Raw genomic sequence first — 17,715 nt, 5'->3', positions numbered from 1 at the left:
TTTGACATAAAATCAAGTCCATGGCTTGGAATGGAGGAGGGCCCAGTTCTAGGCATAACTTGGGGTGCAGTAGGATCTAGAATTGAGGAGGCAGAAGAGTCCAAAGCTTGGGTGCTATCTTGGGTCCTAAGCACCATTGTAACATAGGAGACACGGCAATCAATTGACGAGCATTGAAGTGCACCATGGTAATTTGATACAGATTCTGGGTTGAGGAGTAAACACTAGCTAGGATATCAAGGAGAGATCCCCCACTCCTCTTTGAAATAGTTTCATGGACCAATTATGTCCATTCCAGAGCAATCAAGGACTTAGGTTAACTGTATATCTACATGACAATACCTCTCTTGGTGTAGTACTCCCTCTGCAGTGCTGGAATGTCAACACGGATTCAGTGTTCAAGTGTCCAGCTGGGTCTTGAGCCCATTACAGTCTGATTCTGAAGTGCCGTCCAGGAAGCCGTAACTACATTTGCTGCTGTTGCAGTGGGTGCAGTGCCTCTGTCTCTTACCTCTACATGTCTTGCCATTTTCTTGCAGGATGTAGCCTCTTGGGCAGGAGCATTGGTAGCTGCCTTCTGTGTTCTTGCAGATGAAGTTGCATGGTTTGGGTGATTGGGCGCACTCATCGTGATCTGAAGGCAACAATGAGAAAGAAGACATTAAGTTTTGAAATACACCTGGAGTTCCCATGTACCTGGGTTTGCAGAGTCAGCATGGACATGGGGCACTAACCCAGCCCAGGTTCAATGCCAGTTCTGAAGGAATAAGAGTTCAGAGAACACTGATGAGATGAATGAAATGACTTTCCATTCATGATCTTTTTCCATTGAAAATATCAAAGAGGACATGTGTACCACTGATGGACCAACACCGAAACAGTGAGTGGTGGCAGGCAGTTTAACTCTGTGGGCATTAGAGCTGAGCTTGATCCTGCCTTGTGATGTCCAGGTGGGAAAGTCACTGGAGAACTATCCTCCTCTCCCCTCTACATGGGATACCAAGGCCAACTGCTCCTATAGTAAGGATTCATTAATACAGAATAGGTTGGCATGGTCCCAGGATCTTGTTACTAATGTCTGTTACATGCCAGGCAGTGCCCTTACCCACTGAGTAGGCACGTAGTGCTGAAGTTACGCTGCAGGATCACCAACTTACCTACTGAACATTGAAAAGCCTGGAATAGAGTGAATGTGGAGAGGATGCTTCCAATAATGGGGGTCTAGGATCAGTGAGCACAGACTCAGAATAAAAAGACGTCTGTTTAGAACCGAGATGAGGAGGGATTTCTTTAGTCAGAGGGTGGTAAATCTGTGAAATCCACTGCCACAGATGGTTGCTGAGGCCAAGTCATTGGGTATATTTTAAGCAAAGGTTGATTGGTTCTTGATTAGTAAGGTTAGGTGGAGAAGGCAGGAGAACATGATTGAGAAGGAAAAATGAATCAGCTATAATCAAGTGGGAGAGCAAACTCATGGGCTGAATGTCCTAATTTTGCTCCTAAGTCTATGGTTTAACTTGAAGAGCTCTCACGTCCAATTACAGCAACCTATTCTAACACAAACATAGAAAATAATGACTGGAAATGTCAGTCTCAGCCTGGCCAGTATGTTCCATGTGACCAACTAGTTTAATCTTAGGGTACAGCAATTTCAGTATTTGTTTTTTTTTTGGGAACATTGCTGTTTTAATTTCTACAGCTCCCTGTGTCTCTGTCTGCTGACACTTTAACAAACAAATCCCTGCTCATCCCCTGAGAGCTTGTTTCACTGAATGCCATTAACTCCACACGCTAGCTCCATTAAGATTTAGGCTTGAGTACTTCCTTAATCAAAGATGCTATGATTTTCTGCAGCAATTTTTAATCCTCAGTGGGAACCATCTCTCAGACATGGAAAATCTTCCAAAATCTTCGAAGTACACAAGAAAAGGTTTCTCATAAAATGGGAGACTTCATTAACATCTTTCTTTTTATCAGTTCTTCTCTTGATTTTATTGACACTATCCTAGTCAGTGTTTCTCAGAATTTCCACCTTTCAATTCTAAACTCTATCCCACTGCTCTCTTTCTCCATAATATATCCTTGTTCTGTGGAAATCAACACGTAAATGTCTATCTGTTCTATCCTAGCACTTGAAAGTTTTCAGTATTCCCTCCCCTCCTCACCCCCGAAGTCTGGGCTACCTGATCCCCGTTTCCTGACAAAGCCTTGATGATCATACCATATTTTCAACATTAGTCCAGGGTTTCGATTCTTGCCTCTTCACCTGATACATACTTTTCGCTAAACAGTAATATTCAGATATCCAGAGTGTAAGGCTAAGCCTGTAAGGCTGCTGAGCATCACTTGTTCTCTTAAAGGGATGATTTAAAAGTTTCTTACCAATGCAGGAGGTGGCTGTTAAATCAGTGGTGTATCCCTTAGTACAGAAACAGCGGAAGGAACCCATAGTATTTATGCACTGTCCATTTTTACACAAGTTCGGCATCACTCTGCATTCATCGATATCTGTAAAATATATCAGAAAGGTTTGTTTTGTATTCATAGGATGTGGGTGTCACTGGCAAGACCATTATGTACTGCCAGTTCCAAATGCCATCGTATTGGGTGGCATTTTGGGACATTTCAGAGAGCAGTTCAGAACCAACTAATGACATCTAAAAATAATAGTGAATTAAATGAGATCTTATGATAATCCGGCAGCTTTATCATCATCATTGCTAATGAACTATTCTGCCCTCTTCTACTTCTGATATTCAGTTCCATTTAAGTGGCAGAACAGCATCATTACATCCACTAGTGTGTTAAAGGGTCATTGAATTTCTACCACTGTCCTGATGCAGGGTCTTTACCCAAAGTATCGACAATCCCATTCCATCCTCCACAGATGCAGCTCGATCCACTGGCTTTCTCCAGCAGTTTTTTTTGCTCCAGTATTCAGCATCTGTAGTTGCTTGCATCTTTGAATTTATACCCCAGTGAATGTGATCACCAGTGGAATTCCTGACGAGATGTTCCAGAACACTTTATTATTACTAGTCCGACGAGGGTTCGACTAATACAAAATGTTGTTCAGTTTTTGACTGTACATCTGATCAGTTGGAGGTGAGGAGCTAAAGATGGTGCCAGAGGTTTCTGCGGACCTGGGTGACTTCTTCCAGTTCATCTGCAGAACAGTTTAATTTCTTCTTTACTTGGGTCTCTGTTTTCCTTTACAAGGTGGCTGGGGTCCTGTCGGAACCTGTGATCTACAACCGCACTCAAACTATGGTTGGTAGGTTCTCATCTAGGAACTGGCTGAGCTGGCATTTCAATATCTCCAGGTGTGGCCTGGATGATGTAGGCAACAAGGTTCCTCGCCAATGTCACTGACTGAAGCATAGCGGGAGGTTGAAAAATAGAGACACCAGCATACTCTGCTGTTGAAAGAAGGCTCCTGCACTTGAGCAATCTTTCCTCGATGGTGAGAGTCTGCTGGTCCTCAAATCAGAGGGAACTCAAATAAGCAATGCCGCAGATTGTAATGTCGAAACAGTGAGCTGTTGGTCTCTCCTCTTGTTTGTTATGGGAGTGATAGCTCTCTCTCCCTTGCTAGTGAGAGAGAACCTATCTGAGAGGTTGTAGTGTGGGGATGAACAGTAGTTTTTGATAGACTAGATCATAGTCTCTGGGGGCTTTGCTATTGCTTGCCTGGTGGGTGGTGGGCTTGATGCTTTTGCTGGAGCGAGAGAGGGGAGGGCGAGGGGTGATGCTTTTGCTGCTGCTTGTGCGTGGTACCATTGAAATACCAAAAATCTATCTTGGAAATTCTGCCATTAAATGGAATTTAATCACATTACATTTTGCAATTCCCAGTGTACCAGTCTTTCTTGTTCGATTGACACAAGAGGTACTGCAGATGCCAGAAATCTGGAGAAATACAGACAATGTACTGGAGGAGCTCAGCAGGTCAGCCCTGATGAAGGGTCTCGGCTCGAAACGTTGATTGTTTATTCCCATCCTGCCTGACCTGCCGAGCTCGTCCAGCACATTGTGCAATACTTGTTGGGTAAATACCCTAGGGACCCAATTATGACTAAATGAATCGATGTTTGCCATACCTCTACCATCTGTAGCATAGCCAGGTCCGTGTGGGCACATTTTCTTATACTGGGCTGTCCCTGGCAGGGGGCACAGCTCACACTGATTTCCCCAACCCCTGCCTCCATTACAGCAGCATTCAGACTTGGTGACTAGGTTACGGTTGGTGGATGACATCTGGCACATTGTCTGTAAAACTTCGATGAAACAGAAGCCCTGGCGATTATCTGAGATTAGAAGGATATGGTATAGAGTTAACAGGAGACATCAGTTCAGGTTTAAAGCAAGAAATGATTCATAATTGCAGAAACTAAGAAATGCGTGGACAAAAGATCCTTCCATTATCATTTATTTCATTTACCTGTTGGTTTATTTCTTTCTTTCATTAGCTGTTAAGTGCTTGGGGATGTCCTAACCTTAGAGACACATTTTATAAAAATAATCCTTTCTTTCTCTCTTCATCTTTCATTTACATTTTAATTTGTGCTCTAATGAGAATGTAAACACACTGTTTAGTGAGGGAGGGGAGGGGGGGGGGGAGAGAGGGGGAGAGAAAATGGCCAACTGAGTTACAGAATGAAGAATGTACTGAATTATACTAAAAGTATAAACTGCCTGATCTGGGACTGTGTTGTGTAACGGTATAATCTTTTTCCAAAAAGTTATAAAGAGGGCTGTCTGTACTGCGTGGTGTAGAATTAAACCATCATTGTGGGACCAGGAGATCTCCAGGCCACTTTATATATCTACAGTAAACTAGTAAATTAAGGGCCTGTGATACATAGAATCAATGGCCTCCATCACTGAGATGGGACAGGCACCTTCCGACCAACTGTTAGTACGATGGAAGGAATCGGTGCCCTGTGGTTCCATAGGCTAATGAAACCTGCTCAGTTCAGCACTAACCTCCGACTCAGCATTTAACCTAGCTGGGTAATATAATCGTGGTCATTTGACAGAGGATTAACAATCAAATGATTCAACCGCTGCACATTGTTGTCCTATTTGGAATGCTTCACTCTTACATCGAATGCTGGAATTGAACAGCATCAGACTGCAGAATAATCCAGATTACACTGAGTTTCTCTAGATACCGATTGTGAAACCTCTGCTAACTCTGGCAGCCAGAATGCTCATCACACAATAATTAATTTTACAGTTTTCTCACTATTATCAGTGTTGCCCTGTAATTCAAGACCTCCTGATATCTCATTGAATGTCATAAGTATTTCAGCAGATCCTGTGGACATGTTTAAATTTTCTACTCACCAAGGCACTCTGTCGCTGATGGATTTTCCAAGAACCCTTCATTACAGTCACACTGGTAGCTGCCCACCGTGTTGATACATCGTCCATTCTTACATATTCCTGGTTTAGTGCGGCACTCATTTTCATCTGGAAATATTCCAGTAGAATATTAACTTGCATGTCGAAATAAAGTCTTGGATTTATAAACAATGCTTTATCCTATCTCTCATTATTGTTTTACATAAAGATGAAAGAATTTAAATTTGTAGTTAGGTTATTTTCTACTCAACAGACAAGAACTGTCTAAATCTGTACTAAGACAAACCTTTGGCAATATTGTGCTCCATTTCAATGAGACTGAAGAGTCAGACTAGATTAAATGCTCAACTTGGGGGCAAAGGTTGAGCCCACGATGCTCTTACTCATACAGGAGAACTGGAATTGAGTAAAACTGACATCCAAAATTGTAAATACTATGCTTTTAACATTTTACCTGGCTGCAACTTTGCTCCATGATGAATTTAAGTGAAATAAACATAAGTAATTATTCTTTCAAACTTGGTCACTCAAAACTGCACTTGATCAAGTTTTTGGAAAAGTAAGTGGATACCAGAACTTGCTTTGTAAGAGGTGTTATTAACCCCAGGTTCACTGTTTTGTGAATGTCAAGGTACTTCAGAACCAAACACTAACTTCATTGATCAGTATCTCTTAATAAAGCTTATTACATCAGGAACAGACTCAATATTTATAATGCAATGGATGTTCACTGTCCAGGGCCCACGGGGTCTTTTTGCCAAACTCAGCTTTCTAACACAGCAGCTGACTCTTTCAGGGGTCAAAGAGTTGTTTTTGAGCAATTTAAACACCCAACCATTATTCCTTGTTCAGCTTCTTGTTATAAACAAGAACCAATCCTCAGTTCCTCATGTAAATTGCATTCAGTAATCAATCTGAAGTTAAAATGACAGCTCTGCAATCCAGCAGCCCCATCTATAATGTTAATTGGCCTTGCAACAAACCATACAACACTGTCTAAGTTATTTAGATAGATAGATAGATACTTTATTCATCCCCATGGGGAAATTCAACTTTTTTCCAATGTCCCATATACTTGTTGTAGCAAAACTAATTACATACAATACTTAACTCAGTAAAAAATATGATATGCATCTAAATCACTATCTCAAAAAGCATTAATAATAGCTTTTAAAAAGTTCTTAAGTCCTGGCGGTTGAATTGTAAAGCCTAATGGCATTGGGGAGTATTGACCTCTTCATCCTGTCTGAGGAGCATTGCATCGATAGTAACCTGTCGCTGAAACTGCTTCTCTGTCTCTGGATGGTGCTATGTAGAGGATGTTCAGAGTTTTCCATAATTGACCGTAGCCTACTCAGCACCCTTCGCTCAGCTACCGATGTTAAACTCTCCAGTACTTTGCCCACGACAGAGCCCGCCTTCCTTACCAGCTTATTAAGACGTGAGGCGTCCCTCTTCTTAATGCTTCCTCCCCAACACGCCACCACAAAGAAGAGGGCGCTCTCCACAACTGACCTATAGAACATCTTCAGCATCTCACTACAGACATTGAATGACGCCAACCTTCTAAGGAAGTACAGTCGACTCTGTGCCTTCCTGCACAAGGCATCTGTGTTGGCAGTCCAGTCTAGCTTCTCGTCTAACTGTACTCCCAGATACTTGTAGGTCTTAACCTGCTCCACACATTCTCCATTAATGATCACTGGCTCCATATGAGGCCTAGATCTCCTAAAGTCCACCACCATCTCCTTAGTCTTGGTGATATTGAGACGCAGGTAGTTTGAGTTGCACCATATCACAAAGTCCTGTATCAGTTTCCTATACTCCTCCTCCTGTCCATTCCTGACACACCCCACTATGGCCGTGTCATCAGCGAACTTCTGCACATGGCAGGACTCCGAGTTATATTGGAAGTCTGATGTGTACAGGGTGAACAGGACCGGAGAGAGTATGGTTCCCTGCGGCGCTCCTGTGCTGCTGACCACTGTGTCAGACCTACAGTCTCCCAACCGCACATACTGAGGTCTATCTGTCAAGTAGTCCACTATCCAATCCACCATGTGAGAGTCTACTCCCAACTCCGTTAGTTTGTGCCTTAAGATCTTGGGCTGGATGGTGTTAAAGGCACTAGAGAAGTCAAGGAATGTAATCCTCACAGCACAACTGACCCCATCTAGGTGAGAGAGTGATTTGTGCAGCAAATTAGTTCAAGAAAGCTTGCAGACCAGACCGATACTATCACTTAGCACATCAAATAGCTGATCTACTGATAGTTGGCAGATAACTGTACTCAAGAGGGTCAGTCCCCACAGCTTTAATTTTGGGTGTTTGGGATCTCCATTCCCAGAAGCTGCTAAGGCTGTCTGTGGGAATTTCTAAGCAAAGGTATCTGAAAAAAATATCACATCTTGTGAAGTTGCCAAGTACCAAAAAAAAAAGAATAAACGTAAGAGATCAGTCAGGTTTGTTGAGAATAGTCATAGAATGACAAGAAGAAAGATCTGTGATCTACTAAAATCTATGATGGATGACCTGTTCATCTGCAACTTGTTGGTACAGTGGCATGCAAAAGTTTGGGCACCCCTGGTCAAAACTTCTATTACTGTGAATAGTTAAGTGAGTAGAAGATTAACTGATCTCCAAAAGTCATAAAGTTAAAGATGAAACATTCTTTTCAACATTTTAAGCAAGATTAGTGTATTATTGTTGTTTTGTACGATTTTAGAGTGGAAAAAAAGAAAAGGAGCACCATGCAAAAGTTTGGGCACCCCAAGAGATTTGAGTTCTCAGATAACTTTTACCAAGGTCTCAGACCTTAATTAGCTTGTCAGGGCTATGGTTTGTTCACAGTCATCATTAGGAAAGGCCAGGTGAATCAAATTTCAAAGCTTTATAAATACTCTGACTCCTCAAACCTTGTCCCAACAATCAGCAGCCATGAGCTCCTCTAAGCAGCTGTCTAGCACTCTGAAAATTAAAATAAATGATGCCCTCAAAGCAGGAGAAGGATATAAGATAGCAAAGTGTTTTCAGGTAGTTGTTTCCTCAGTTCGTAATGTAATTAAGAAATGGCAGTTAACAGAAACATTGGAGGTCAAGTTGAGATCTGGAAGACCAAGAAAACTTTCTGAGAGAACTGCTTGTAGGATTGTTAGAAAGACAAATCAAAATCCCTGTTTGACTGCAAAAGACTTTCAGGAAGATTTAGCAGACTCTGGAGTGGTTGTGCACTGTTCTACTCTGCAGCAACACCTGCACAAATATGACCTTCATGGAAGAGTCATCAGAAGAAAATCTTTCCTGCATCCTCACCACAAAATTCAGCAACAGAAGTTTATAAAGGAACATCTAAACAAGCCTGATGCATTTTGGAAACAAGTCCTGTGGACTGATGAAGATAAAATAGAACTTCTTGGCCGCAACAAGCAAAGGTATGTTTGGAGGAAAAAGGATGAAGAATTTCATGAAAGTAACACCTCTCCAACTGTTAAGCATGGGGCGGGGGGAGGGGGGGGGAATTGATCATGCTTTGGGCTTGTGTTGCAGTCAGTGGCACGGGGAACATTTCACTGGTAGAGGGAAGAATGAATTCAATTAAATACCAGCAAATTCTGGAAGCAAACATCACACTGTCTGTAAAAAAGCTGAAGGTGAAAAGAGGTTTCTACAACAGGATAACGATCCTAAACACACCTCAAAATCCACAATGGGCTACCTCAAGAGGCGCAAGCTGAAGGTTTTGCCATGGCCCTCACAGTCCCCCAACCTAAACATCATCGAAAATCTGTGGATAGACTTCAAAAGAGCAGTGCATGCAAGACAGCCCAAGAATCTCACAGAACTAGAAGCCTTTTGCAAGGAAGAATGGGCAAAAATCCCCCAAGCAAGAATTGAAAGACTCTTAGCTGGCTACAGAAAGTGTTTACAAGCTGTGATACTTGCCAAAGGGGGTGTTACTAAGTACTGACCATGCAGGGTGCCCAAACTTTTGCTTCGGGCCCTTTTTTCCTTTTTTGTTATTTTGGTTTTTTTAAAAAAAAACACTTTATTGAACAAACACATATCTACAAACAAGCATTGGCTATCAGTTCACAGTTGACTACACAATGGTAAATACCTATATTAACAATACCAGGGGCAGAAGAGAGTTGGAGCAAGGGAAAAAAGAAACAAAGAGCACATACATACAATTACATACAAACACAAACATACACATGATCCACCTACTTTACATCACCCCTCAATGTAGATTTACATTTATTTTAAATAAAATCACAGTCCTCAGTAAGTCAACTCAAGTCCTACATTTTACCAGGTCCCTGTGTGGGCTTTTCACTGTGCCAGGTGCACTATAACACAGCTCCATCTTTCCAAGTAAGAGTCCATTTTCAGTTGTAAACTTGCAGTGATATTTTCCATATAGTTCATTTCTTTCAGTCTCTGTATCCATTGTTCCAAAGTGGGTGGGTGAGATTTAAACCAGTTGACAGTTATCATTTTACAAGCAATCAGAATCAAGACTCTTAACATGTATTGTTTATTCTTCTCTTAATGCAGATTGTGGGAGGTTGCCCAAAATTAAATGACTAGGTTCGAAGGGTATACTTATATCTAAAATCTTTCTTATTTCCTCAGTGACCTTGTAACAAAATTCCCTTAATTTGGGACAGTCCCAGAATATAAGTGCAATATCTCCCACTAGGACACAGCCTCTCCAGTAAAGTCTGCTGTTTTTTTCTGCATATAATGATATTACTAACGGGGTTTTAAAGTACCTCGTCCTTATTTTCCAAGCAAATTCCCTCCAATTGGGACTATTCAAGCATTTATGCCACAACTCCCAAGACCTCTCCCACTCTTCCTCTTCTATTACGGTATTTACCTCCAATTCTCACTTATGTTTAACATGTAACATGTTATCCATTGTATCCAGGGGTATTTTTTTTATACATACAAGATACAACTTTCTGGGATTGCGTCCTACCCACGATGATCTCTATCCAAAATTTTTCCAAGTTATTTGGCTGTATTTTAAGATTGCTCTATTCTTTGTGTGATGTAAGGTAATGTCTAATTTGGAGGAACCTATAAAAGTCATTTGATACAAGGTTGAACAACACACACAAAATGCTGGTGAAACAAAGCAGGACAGGCAGCATCTATAAGGAGAAGTACTGTCGATGTTTCGGGCCGAGACCCTTTGTCAGGACTAACTGAAAGGAAAGATAGTAAGAGATTTGAAAGTAGTGGGGGGAGGGGGAAATGCGAAATGATAGAAGACCGGAGGGGGTGGGATGAAGCCAAGAGCTGGAAAGGTGATTGGATAAAGGGATACAGAGCTGGAGAAGGGAAAGGATCATGGGACGGGAGGCCTCAGGAGAAAGAAAGGTGGGGGAAGCACCATAGGGAGATGGAGAACAGGCAGAGTGATGGGCAGAGAGAGAGAGAAAAAAACAACTAAGTATGTCAGGGATGCGGTAAGAAGGGGAGGAGGGGCATTAATGGAAGTTAGAGAAGTCAATGCTCATGCCATCAGGTTGGAGGCTACCCAGCTGGTATATAAGGTGTTGTTCCTCCAACCTGAGTTTGGATTCATTTTGACAGTAGAGGAGGCCATGGATAGACATATCAGAATGGGAATGGGATGTGGAATACAAGGTTGAATTCAATTTGGAGTTTGGAGAAAGATTTGAGCGCCTCCCCATCAAACCTATGGTCCACAAGAACCAGGCCTCTTTGCGCTCACCTGTTAAAACCAGAATCCAGTCTTGCTGGAATAAAATCTGAAATGAATGCAGTTCTGGTTGCCCTTGTTATAGTCCTTGGAAGAACTAATTTTTTCCTAACTCTATCCCATACTTTCAATGTATAGTTAACCCATTCATTCTGAGTCTCAACATTCTTCCACACGTTTGGATTTAAAAAGGGAAGAGCTGCTAAAGATAACTCGCCAATTGGATTTTGCTCTACGTGAACCCATCTTGAATCCACGTCTTCTCTGATCCATAACACAATTGCTCTTAACTGGGCAGCCCAAATGAGGTAAAGCTAAACCTCCCTGTTGTTTATTTGAGTGTAAAACTTCTAGTCTCACCCTGGGCCTCTTTCTCTGCCATATAAACCTACTGATGAGTCTATCCAACAATTTAAAAGTAGATGTAGGAACTATTATGGGTAGAGCACTGAAAAGAAAAAGAAACCTGGGCAAAATATTCATCCTTATCACGTCTACTCTACCTATCAGTGATAAAGGAAGCATCTCCCAATGTTCAAAATCTCTCCTCACTTGATTAATAAGTTTAACATAATTGGCTGCAAAGAGCTGGAAGGAACTATGAGTTAAACAAACCCCCAAATATCTAAAGCCCTGTTTTGGCCAACAAAAAGTCACTTCATCATCCAGCTGGCTTGGCCAGGTCCCTGTAATCATCATAGCTTCAGATTTCACTTTGTTAACTTTGTATCCAGAGACCTCTCCATAGCTTCTCAAACATTGCATAAGCGGGGGGAACCGATGAAAGAGGATTCTTTATAAAGAGAAGAATGTCATCTGCAAATAAAGCTATTTTATGGGTTATACCTCCTTTACCTGTTATACCCTCAATTTGTTCATTTTGTCTTATTAACTCAGCTGGTGGTTCAATGCTTGAGGCAAATAATATCAGGGATAGGGGACTCCCCTGTCAGGTTCCCCTTTTAAGCCTGAAGAAATAGGAACAGTATCCATTTACTCTAACCCTGGAAATTGGATCTTTATTCAGTGTCTTCATCCAACTTCAAAATGTTGCATTAAAACCCATTTTTTCCAAAGTATACTCTAAGTATATCCAATCCACCCTATCAAATGCCTTCTCAGCATCTAAGCTAAGAAACATTTTTGTTATTTTGAAACTGTAAAAGATGTAAATAAAAAAGTAATCTTGCTTAAAATATTAAAGAAATATGTCATCTTTAACTTTATGCCTTTGGAAATCAGGTAATCTTTTACTCACTTAGTTATTCCCAGTAACAGAAATTTTGACCAGGGGTGCCCAAACTTCTGCATGCCACTGTATGTCTTTTTAACTTATCAGAATTGAACATGTGTTTTGGAAATCCTTTGTGTTTTAGACATTACTTGTAATTTGGTAACTTTTAAAGTTAGAAATCCACTGAGTCTTAAATGTATTTTAAGAATTGTATCTAAACATAAACATGTATCACTAAAAATAAATGAACTGTATTCAAACTACTTTGTTAGCTGTAAGTATCCCCCTCCTTGATAGGGAGGGGGGACCTATGCTCAAATAGTAGGTACTGGCAGCTAAACTCGCCATGGAGGATAAACAGAAAAAATAATCTAGCCTTTGAAGAGTAGTGGCAACAGTACAATCTTCCTTTACTGACCATACCTGTAGCTATCTATATTGGATAAAGCTTAAGATCCTCATCTGAGTTCAGAACTTTGTGGACAGCAAACTCAATACCATCACAACCAACTGGGATGCATGCTAGATCACATATCTAAAATAATCAAATTCTGAATCCTTCGCCTGAATTCATCTACATTAAATCATCATAAAATAGAAGGCACAACATGAACACATCCTCAGCCAATAGTGCTATAGTGCTTTTGATGCCAGATAAATTACAGAGGGCAGATAAGATTGCACAGGACATCAGAGGAGAGGTAAAACAGCACAGAACACCTGTTTCCATTCCTGCTGACAGGGATAATCTCCCAAATCTAGAGATACAAGAAGAGGGGTAGCAATGGTCCTTTGGATATTGAACAAGGGCCCTGTAGTTTGTTATTTGGGGGGTGGACAGTGACTTCCTTCCTCTGTTTTAATCTGTGGAAGACATGGAGGCAAATCAATAAAAATACAGAGATTTTTGCTGCATTTTCAACTCCAACTCCATCTTCTGGTAGCGCTGTGTGTTTTCTCATCAGTAGTGATGAGCTCAAAACCTGGAGGAGACCCCAGCTTTATCACCCTCCTGAAGGAGGAGTAATGTCACTGATTAAGACGTGATTATAAACTTCTTGAGCCCATGTGGACTGACCATTGAAGATGTCAGCCAGAGAGACAAACAAACAGACAGACGTACCCATGCAGCCCTCTCCATCTGGTCTTCGCATCATTCCCGGCGGGCAGATACACATGAAGGTGCCAATCAGGTTCTTGCACATCATCCCTTGGGACTCACAGTCATGTAATCCTTCCAAGCATTCATCCAAATCTGCAATCAGGGATAAGCAGCAGTCAGCAATGCGAAGACAGTGCACTGCTATCTGCTTCTCTTCAAGCCACTTACCCACTGACGGTAGTACATACCACTGTGCATCTTTCTAGCATTTTATCAAAAATATAGGGGCAAATCTTACTCTAAGTATTAGCATACTTTGAAAGTGGAAATTCTTGTGTAGTCCCTTGTGTGAAGTTAAGGATTAAAGTTCAGTCATTGATGTAGCATCCACAGGCTAACAGGAATTCACCTTTCCTTTCATTCTGGCTCTCCATGTTTTACTTTATTTGATAACACTCCAATGAAGTATCTTGATATGTTTCTGAAGTTTATAAAATACTTCATAAATCGAGGTTCCTGTTATTAGGAGAACCTCATTATCCAGCTGTCACTTCTTTCACCTGGGTGTGTGATACGTTGTCAGGACTTAGACCAGCTTGTGGAATAGCTGATTTTTCTCTTTGGTTATTCGCGGCTGAATATGGATATGCCGCAGCAAATTCTGGTCATACTGCAGTTGTATTGTGTTCATTACATAGTAGGATCTGGTTACATTATAAATTGACCATATAGTTAGTCATTCACAAAGTGGAATTCATAACCTCATGTATGGAATTGGTAAAACAGCCATAGTTGGTATCCACCCAACCACTAACTGTTGCTTCGCATCTGAAACGTGAATTATTATTTGGTTCTGACATTAGTAATCACTAAAGGTGACTTAGCTGACTTTGCTGACACCCCATCTGGTTTGGGTATTTCCTCCTGTTTTCTTGGTTAATACTAATGCAACAGCTGAGAGGGGCATTTTGATTTAGTTGTTACAATACACAATCTATTAAGTCCCGAATCGATTAAAATAACCATCCATGTTTAAATGCAAGCTTTAATTATTGATTTTCTGGTGAATCTGCTAAATTGATAATATTATACTCTCATCATATATTTTTAATCAAATTATAAAGGTAATTCACAGAAAGCATCTGATTGGTTCTGCGTCACTCCAGGGCTCGGTGTAAATACTGCCATTCATTCATTACCTCTACACATCTTGCGGTCATCCCTCAGAGTATAACCTCCAGGACAGGTGCATTCATAGGAACCATAGGTGTTGATGCAGCGGAATGCACACAGCAGAGGATTGAGAGAACATTCGTTGATATCTGTAAAAAAAAATAAACAAAATGCTTGTTAGATAATTCCTCAGAAGCTTTCAATGATAGTTGATTAAACATTATTGTTGCTCACTCCAAGATACCCATTGGCAATCTTACCATGACAGATGTCCTGTTAAATTTGTAAAGTGGCTACCCTACCTTCACAAGTGGCCATTGGTCCAGGTTCAAATCCATCATCACATTCGCACTCAAACGCCCCAATGACATTAATGCAGGTACCATTACCACAGGGGTTACCGATGCTGCATTCGACAATATCTGGACACAAGCACAGACACCAGAATTAGTCTTGAGTAATATAGAGTAGCCAGCAGAGTGAGAAGTCTTGGAGGGAGATGAGAGCACGGGATCATTGGAGTAGCAATAAAATGAGAAAGAAGGGAAAGATCAGTAGAATGGGGAATCTGGGAGATGTCTGCAGCATGAAGGGAGAGACCCAATTATCCACATGAAAAAGTAAATGGCACCAATGTTCCCAACATCTCTGCTGCTATTCAAAATGGTGGAAGATTACACTATGCTTAAGGTACCAATAATCTGGCACCCTCAGGACCATGGTGGCATCACACTAGTAGATATTCTGGTCTATTGGACGTTATTCCAATTCCCCAATACACACTTACTTCAAGTTTTTAAACATGTTACACTGTATGATAATACATTTCCTAGTGAACCCATTAAATTTGAAGAGTGTGGTAAATAAAATGGTGAGTTTTAGCTTGTCAAAAGAAGTTAAAACTTATAAACTCTCAGGATGCCATCACCCATGTTCCTGACTCTGGCTGTATGCCTGGTTCCCTTCTCTAGACTAATGAGTGAGCGTCAAGCTGAACCAGTATTCCTGAATGATCGGACACTAGACAGTTGGAGTTTACTGATCTTCCACACGAAATGTTTGGGAGGGACGTTTTGCCCCATCTCTACTTTCCAAGGGAAAAATGAGTCTCAATGGGCTTTGAATTCCCAGGCTCTTTTCGTCAACTGTCTCACTCTCTCAAACTTTCTAGTCACTGCATACAGATCCCAAGCACATATACAATGGTCTTTCCCTACTTAACCCAGGGCCTAAAGGTCAACTGAAATATTGCATCTACTTCTCTAAATGTGTTTGGTGATTTGGAGCAACGTACGTAGAGCAATAGCTGGTCTATCGTACCCTTAAGCGACAGGAAACTGAAATCCTGTGTTTGAAATTAATACTAAGGTTAAGTAAAAGTTTCATTTTCTGCTTTTCAATTTCCCTGGGAGGATGCCTCCTCTGTTAATTTCCACAAGAAACTAAGACTGCAGACTCAATGTGACAGGTGATATTATCTGAGAGATTTCATTACCCCACACACCAGACTGTTACTTAGCAACCTCCTCAGGAGCTGATGGATAATAGACTCAAAGCATCAGACGGCCAGCTGTAATGGGCAGGCTGGGGATATTTTTGACACCCCTTGTGACCAGATGCTTCCAACAATTTCACTGCTGTTCAAGGCAGCGCGGTGTGTCATTATCTAAGAATCCTGACATTATTATTTATCACAGCATCATGCCAATTTCAGCACAGCAGAAGCCCATTATATCTGTGCCAAAGTTAGCTCCACATCAGAGATATCTACTCCCAGCCTATTTCATTGCTGCTTTCTCAGAGCCTTTAATATTTTCCTTCTTCAAGTGATTTTTTTCTCTTAAATTGTGTGATTGTCTTGGCTTCAGCAAGACGCTGTGGTAAGATTTTGTAATTTAATGATCTATTCAATGAAAAAAATTCTTTCAATATCACTCAAGATTTGAACTTGTGCTTCAAATCTCAACTCATGCTCCCTACTGATAAGTGATAGGATCACAGCAAAACTCAGAGGAGACACACTGGAGGGCTTATCCATAGAGGACATTTGGATGGAGAAAACCATTGAGAGGTGGAGGAGTAGATATATAGGCAAATTATGGAAAGATGCAGAAACAACAGGGCTGTCAGAGTCAGGGATTTTAACTTCCCCCAGTATTGATTAGAACGTCCTTAACACGTGAGGTTTAGATGGGGTGGGATTTCTTTAGTACATCCAAGAGGAGTTGCTGAAACAGTATGTAGGGAGACTTAATAGAGAAGAAAACGTAATGGGCCCAGTTTAGGGAAATGAACCAGGCTAGGTGGCAGACCTGTTAGTGGGTGAACATGTTGGGCATAGTGACCCCAGCTCATTATGTTTTAAGGTTAGAAGATGAGCTTTATTTGTCACATGTACATCAAAACACAGTGAAATTTGTCATATGCATCAAATCAAATCAGTGAGAATTGTACTGGGCAGCCCACAAGTGTTGCGATGCTTCCGGGGCCAACATAGCATGCCATTTCTCACTAATTCTAACTGTATGCCTTTGGAATCACTGAAAGTGGCTACGCAAGTGGGTGAGGTGGCAAAGAAGGCGTGGATGTCATGCTTGCCTCCATTGGTAGGGGTGTTGAATAGAAGAGTTAGAAAGTTATGCTGCAGATATAAAATCTTTAGTTGTACCACACGGGTATTGTGTGCAGTTCTAGTTGCCCCTCTACAGGGAAGGTATGATGACAGTGGAGAGGGTGCAGGAAAGGTTTACCGGGAAGCTGCCTGGATTAGAAGGTATGAGCTATAAAGTCGGACAAACTTGGGTTGGAGGTAGAGAGGAGACTGGGTAGAGGATTTTTTTAAAATTATGAGAGGCATAGGTAGGGTACACAATCAGAATCTTTTCCCCAGGGTAGAAATGTCGACCACCAGAGGACACACTTTTATGGCTTGAGGGGTGGGGGGGGGGGGGAGTTTAACGCAGAGAGTGGTAGGTGTCTGGAATATGCCACCAAGAGTGTGAGTGGAAGTATGCAGTTTGGTGGAGTTTAAGAGGCTTTTAGATAGATGTTATGAATGGAAGGGAGGGATATGGATGATACACAGGAGGAGGATAAGTAGTTTAA

General features: G+C 41.3%; 1 protein-coding gene across 2 annotated transcripts in view; it reads right to left on the bottom strand.

The window, feature by feature from the left end:
- Positions 1-17,715, bottom strand: part of fbn2b (fibrillin 2b) — a 269,685-nt gene that overhangs the window by 10,990 nt on the left and 240,980 nt on the right. For both annotated transcript variants that reach the window (XM_073068631.1, XM_073068632.1), the window contains exons 54-60: positions 14,913-15,032; positions 14,637-14,759; positions 13,459-13,590; positions 5,350-5,475; positions 4,101-4,307; positions 2,383-2,508; positions 512-634 (exon numbers count right to left, since the gene is read on the bottom strand). In XM_073068631.1, coding sequence (XP_072924732.1) covers positions 512-634; positions 2,383-2,508; positions 4,101-4,307; positions 5,350-5,475; positions 13,459-13,590; positions 14,637-14,759; positions 14,913-15,032 — 957 coding nt within the window. The remainder of the gene's footprint in view (positions 1-511; positions 635-2,382; positions 2,509-4,100; positions 4,308-5,349; positions 5,476-13,458; positions 13,591-14,636; positions 14,760-14,912; positions 15,033-17,715) is intronic.

The sequence above is a fragment of the Hemitrygon akajei genome, chromosome 16 (assembly GCF_048418815.1).
Source record: "Hemitrygon akajei chromosome 16, sHemAka1.3, whole genome shotgun sequence".
Lineage (NCBI taxonomy): Eukaryota > Metazoa > Chordata > Chondrichthyes > Myliobatiformes > Dasyatidae > Hemitrygon > Hemitrygon akajei.
This window is presented reverse-complemented; position numbering and strand designations above follow the sequence as displayed.